Below are 6,373 nucleotides of genomic sequence, written 5' to 3' on the forward strand. Positions count from 1 at the left end.
ACTACATAAAGTCAAGAGATAACGTGTCGGAACCACTTACAAAAGGCCTATCTAGAGAGGTACTTGAAAGATCATCGAATGGAATGAGATTAAGTCCTAGGACAAGTCATCATGGTGGTAACTCTACCTAGAAGACTGGAGATCCCAAGAGCTAGATTCAAAGAGATCAAACAAAGTTATGATTGACGGTTCAACGTTGTCAAATAACTCAATCATTCTCGTGATGAAGACAATGTTCAGAAATCAGGGTAAAACATTAAGGTTTTTTTATGAGTCAATAAAGCTTAAAGCTTTTTAATGATTTGCTAAGTCTGGCAGGAAATGACCAGATAGTATGTCTATAGGATTATACGTTTAGAAATCACCTATGTGAGAGAAGTATAAGCCGCTTCAAGGGGAATAAAGTAAAGGCCCATTCTCTAAACACTTATGAAATCAGGCGGTGTTCATGGCTAAAAGGAACACAATCGTGAGAACCATAAATGGTTAAAGATTGATTGTGTGACTTATGTTTTCTAGATATACAACAAAGCTCGACGGTTCAATGATATCAAATCTACCGATTGACCGAGTATATCCGACATAAGTTCACTACGAAAATTTCAAAGGGAAACCTACTTATCGAGATGCAATTAATCATTGCATGTAAATCACACACTCGTCCGTGCATTCCTTGTCTTATAGACATTCCCCATTCATGTGGGGGATTGTTGGGGTTAAAAGATTGATGAATGGGAAATCGAGGGAAGAAAGTGGAGGGAAAGTGAGATCCCTTTTGCTTTAGAAAGAGCAAATGTCCCTCGTTGGTGGTGGAAAGAAAAAAGAATGTACTTATATTGAGAAAACACTTCTCTTGGTGTTAAATGAGTTGGAAAGAAAGTAAGCTTCGCGCCGTCGTCGTCACTCGACTTCGGATAATTCAGATCCGGTTGATCGATTGATTAATTAATCTTTTTGGATAATTTTTTTTTTCAATAACTTAATTAATTAACGACAAGTAATTCAACGAGCTTGATTTTATTCTGAAATTATATTTTAGAGTCCGCTTCATTATTTCGACATTCTGTTACTGTTAATTTTCTGTTTCAAGAAATTATTTATTATAGTAATAATACAAATTGACTAACAAAATACTCGTTGAAGATTCTCCAATTAGACAAATGAAATTATTTACTCAAAAACCAAACAATGTATGACTTGTTAAACTTTAAAATTAGCGAAACTAGAGACCACAATTTAACACCAAAAACAATTATTTAGTTAAGATATTATTTACTACTAACAAATTAAAAAATTAGTACTAATTCCTAATACACTTCTAATCCATACAAAACGCCGGCATGTTTTCCCGGTCCGTCTTTTACAAAGTACACGTCCCTAATTTTCTGGAATGCATGCCACGTCAACAGGCTATCTGAACCGGCTTGATGGCACTTCCCGACCGCCCGGCTCACCTCTAGGGCCTTCGCAACCCGGTCTAACCCACCGTAAAGTTCGCAGAACCTCATCAAGTACTTTACATCATAAACATTATTTCCAAAAAACACCCTGAGAATTCCCAAAAAGTCCTCTAACTTCCCGGGAAGCTCCCGGCGCGTGAGAATTTTCACCAGGTAAGCGAAATCGTACGCGCTGTGAAACGTGACCCAATTCACTGAGTCATTACAAACCAACCCAGAAGACATCATCAACTCGGCAAAACGCGCCGAGTCAACCCCAAATTCCTTGTTCTTCTCGAAGTCAATCCCGTAGCGACGCAAAAGCTCGATGGAGTCCGGCGCGTGACGATCACGCGCCACGTCGAAATCGGAAAAATTGAACTGCCATATGTACCGGTGCACCCCGCCGGAACCCAAATCCGGCAAATTACCGTCGGCGTCCGACAACGTTAGTCCTAGCTGAATAAGGTTCAAAACGTCAACGTTTGACTTTAACAACTTATAATGTTGTCCATGTCGCCGGCGATTTTGCTGGAAAGAACCAACCTCCGGCTTGAAAATAACGCCCGGGAATTCAGTATCCATTGAGATGTAAGGGTACTGATCAATAGCTGTTCGTATAAGCTCAAATTCAGAATCAATATTATCGGACCAAACTTCCCGGATCTTAATCGGGTTCGGATCCAAAACAGTTTTTTCAACAGCCATGAGTCACAATTTTCCAAGATTCTCAGATGGGTCGTCGTAAAATCGAAAATAAATAATTGGTTTGCAGTGAAATTGAAATCTGAAAGCAAAAAGCTTTGATTTGGTGATGAGGGGGTGGCGAAAGAACTGGTTTTTATACAAAGGAAAAAGAATCTACGAGTGTTGCTTGGAAAGAGAGGGATAAGGGGATTTATTTAAATAAATAAAGGAATGTTGGAATTAAAAAAGGAGAAAAAGATTACCAAGTGGGACAAGGGAGGGATTAGTTCATTGTTTCCAAAAAACTGCTGTTCAGACAAGGAAAAGGAGAAAGAAAAAGGAAAGGTTCTGTTTTTTGGGTCCAAGTTCAACGCGTCTGGACAATTTATAAATCAAGTTGGTACAATAATGCATTTAATTGGTAGAATAGAATGCTTATTCACAGTGCAAAAGGGAATTGGTCTACAAAAGGCGGCTTTATTTGTGAGTTACGCTGTAAATCTTTATTTTTTACGCTGCAATTTGTTGCGTGTGATTTTTGTGTTGTACAGACTGGGAGTGAGCTGAATCTGTTGCATGCCGGTCAAGTGGAAAATTAACATCATCGTGTGTAAAAGTTGGGTACCTTTTCTTCAATTTTAGGTTGTATAAGGGTGTATATGTTACGGTATTTTCACACCACCAATCAATGTACATTAACACTATTTTACATTACATTAACAGAGACATCAACACATAAGTTAGACATGTACTTTCATGAGCAGTAAGATTTTCACTAAAAGAGGTCAAAGGATGTTAATGTGTAGCATATACACATACCCAAAAAAAAAAGGCTAGCTAGACAAGGTATTTTTTCAACGAATGGGTGTCAATCATTCAATACATGTGGATCCGACACTGTTGATGAGAGTCAAATCTAACACCTATGGAGTCCAATACCTTTACATTGATCGTTGACCATTTGACTAGGCATGACATGTGTTAAGTGATTTAACGAAGTAAGAATATATATGAATTAATTATGATTAAATTCAAAAAAGTCTATGCATATATTAGTTGGTTAAGCATTCGGTGGATAAATTTATAGGGAATATATCAACAACTCTTTAAAGTTGTCCATACTTTTCACATAGACACTTCATCTTAAGTCTGTTTCATTGGAACACTCCAACCATATTTCAAATGTGTCATTTAGACACAAAATTGATAAGCAATCAAACATAAAACATTCGTGTAATTCACATGCTAGAGTGACAAATAAGATGAGGACATGTGGATTAAAAAAAAACTTTTTTAAAAAAGAGTAAAAGAAAAATAAGGACCTCACCCCATCCTTTCGTCATCTTCCTTGATGACCCTCCCCCCCCCCCCTAACCCCCTGTCTTCTCCTGCCAAAAGAGAAGAACAAAGGACCACGCATGTCGTCTTATCCACTCTCACCATTGCCACCATTCTTCTACAATATTAAGAACAAACAATAGACATAAAAATCAACTAACAATTTCTCTTGTCATGGATGATTAACCTCATCATTGAATTTAGTAAATTGATTTACTAAATTCAATACCTAAGAACAAATGGGTAAACTTCATCATCCTCTTTGTTTCAATCGAGAGCAATCAATGAAAACTCAGGTATGGAAGGGGGAGAAATTTATGTCAATTTTTTTCATTTTTTGTTGAAAATCCTTTCTTTTAATAATTGTTTGAAATCTTGGACAAAAAATAATTCTCTGGTGATCACAACCTTCTCCACCAACTCCGTCGACCAGGTAGTCGTTATGTTCTCTCTCTTCTCCTGGTCTTTCTCATCTTGTCTTATCTCCCATGATTTTTTCCCCATCTTCTCTAGAGCCTTATCTGAGTGCGAATGACATGAAAACTTTGTCTCTTACGGCCGAATTGTTGTGAAGATGTTCTTGTCTTTTAAAGCATAATTCCCACTGAAAATTTTGGGGGAGCGTTTCACTACTTTGGCTACCGACATTGCAATAACTACATTACGCGCACAACCTGTTTGATGAATTGTCGCAACGGCAATTAGACATAGCTGGTGAAAACTAAAAAATTAAGGTGATAGTGGTGGACTGGTGGAGAGGGAGAGAGGGACGAAGGTGGTGACCTGGACATGGTGTGTGATGGTAGACTATAATCCCAAATTTTAGTCTCTTATTGCACTCTAATTCACTGCACTTTACATGTGATTGAGCTTTAATTAATAGTGTTTTTCATTGATTGTGTATTTTATGCTTTGTAGGAGATGTTCTGGAGCTAAATCGAATAATTGGAGCTTTGAAGTCTGAGAAAAAGCTAAGGAATTAAACCGGGATCGCGTCCGGGGCTCGTGGACCGGCATTGCATACGAAAGATGGAAAAAAGATCAAGGGCTAGGGGAAAAAAGTACTATTGCATCGCATAAGGCGTGGCATTAAGCGTCGCATTAGTACAAAATTTCGTCAGAAGTTTGAGAAGTTTAGAAACTTGGAGTTTTTGGGTCTAATAGAAAAATACACTAATGCTAGGCATAATGCGTGGCATAAAGCGTAGCATCAGTACGAAATTTTGTCAGACAAGCTAATTTCAGAGGGTTTATAACCGAGCAAATTACACTAATGCTATGCTCCATGCGTAGCATAGTACGACACATGAAGTGTAAAAAGTTTGTAGTTTTTTCCACTTCGGCTCAAAGAGGGTAGTTTCGTTTGGGTTTGTTCCTACTTGGTATAAATACACTAAAAACATGTTTTTGAGAGGACTTTTGACATATTTTCGACCTAAGGAAGCTAAGGAGGAGGAAGAACATAAACACAAGGATTTCATCATTCCTTCCTCACTCAAGACCCGAGTTTGGATCGAATCTATGTTTCCTATACTTTAATTATATTTGTGATAAATTTCTCCATGTCGATGGAGTAGTTCCCTTTAAGGTTTGATGGATTTGATGTATTGATGATTGTTTATGGATTATAACTCTAGTTTTATGTATTGAATTGTTTTGGAAGATTTAATTGTTTCATCTGTATTCACTAGTTCATATAATCGAGAGAGGCATAACTTGTGATATCTTTGCATTATATTGTTGGTTGAGCTCATAGATCCTTCTAAGTAATCGAAAGAGGCTGAGAATAATCAAACGAGATTTTCCTAAAGACCAATCCACTACGCATTCTTGCATATCTTCACAGTGCTTAATTTGCTTCGTCTCGTGAGGTTAAGGCTTAATCGAGAGAGGAATTTCTGCTGAACGTTTGAACCAATAATTGAGTAAATTCGAGAGACTCACTTGAATATTAGAAGTGAATTATCTAGAGTTAGATCCCGAATAAATTATCTTGCACCTATCCCATTAAAACCATACCTTCTCCCACTGATAACCTTATTTGTGTATTTCTTGTCTCGATAGTCACTAGTCAATAGCTTTAGATTCTTAGTTCATTTTAATTATTAATCATATAAATCTCAACTGTTGATCCACCTGGATAGCAATCAAGCTAGAAACTATGAGAATATTTTTTAAATCCAATATTTGTGGATACGATATTATATTATACTATCTTTGATTAGCGAGCATTATTTAAGTGTGTGTTATGCGTTCGTCAACTTTTGGCGTCATTGCCAGGGATTGATAATTAATAGTGTTCAAAATAAGTTTTGGTGCTAATTTGAGAGTTATTTGTTTTCCTTATTTATTATTATTTTTGTATTTGTCGTTAACTTCTCTTCAAGATTTCTTTTGCAGTACCTGACATGTTCTAGGAAGAAAGCTTGAAGAAAATATTTCTGATGTTGAACTCTAATGATGAGACGATGAAACATAATCAACCTAAGAAAATGGTTGAAGAGTTAGCAGTGGAACATTATCACAAGTCTGCTATGTGTTTTAAATATAATGGAAATCATCTAAGGGTTGATTGTCAAGCAGGTAAGTATTCTTCCTATGGTTCGTCTTTTGAACAGTCTCACTCTATTTCTAGTTCGTACATGTATTACGTTTCATATGGGCACAATTTTAAATCTGGTTGGGATGAATACCCTTATTATGACTGGAATGAAAGCGAAAATGTTAGTTTGGAAGAGCTTATGTATAAGTTCATGAATAGTGTTGAAGAAAGATTTACAAAAAATCAAGGACTTATACAAATTGCTGAAGCCATTAAGAACCTAACAACGCTGTCGCACCCCCTTTTTCCTTGTGGAGTCGGGGTTTCGACATTCATCGAGAATAACTCATTCACTTTCGGGAATTGG

The 6,373-nt window shown here is 36.9% G+C and overlaps 1 protein-coding gene across 1 annotated transcript; it reads right to left on the reverse strand.

Moving 5' to 3' along the window:
- Positions 1-1,169: 1,169 nt before the first annotated feature.
- LOC107760653 (putative CCR4-associated factor 1 homolog 11) lies at positions 1,170-2,468 on the reverse strand. The gene has a single exon (XM_016578739.2). The coding sequence runs from the start codon at positions 2,145-2,147 to the stop codon at positions 1,308-1,310; it is 840 nt and encodes a 279-aa protein (XP_016434225.1). The 5' UTR covers positions 2,148-2,468; the 3' UTR covers positions 1,170-1,307.
- Between the last annotated feature and the right edge of the window lie 3,905 nt (positions 2,469-6,373).

Source organism: Nicotiana tabacum, chromosome 18 (genome assembly GCF_000715075.1).
Source record: "Nicotiana tabacum cultivar K326 chromosome 18, ASM71507v2, whole genome shotgun sequence".
Classification (NCBI taxonomy): Eukaryota; Viridiplantae; Streptophyta; class Magnoliopsida; order Solanales; family Solanaceae; genus Nicotiana; species Nicotiana tabacum.

Excerpts from the sequence above, each read along its gene's own strand:
- LOC107760653 (XM_016578739.2), bottom strand. The coding sequence starts at position 2,147 with ATGGCTGTTGAAAAAACTGTTTTGGATCCGAACCCGATTAAGATCCGG.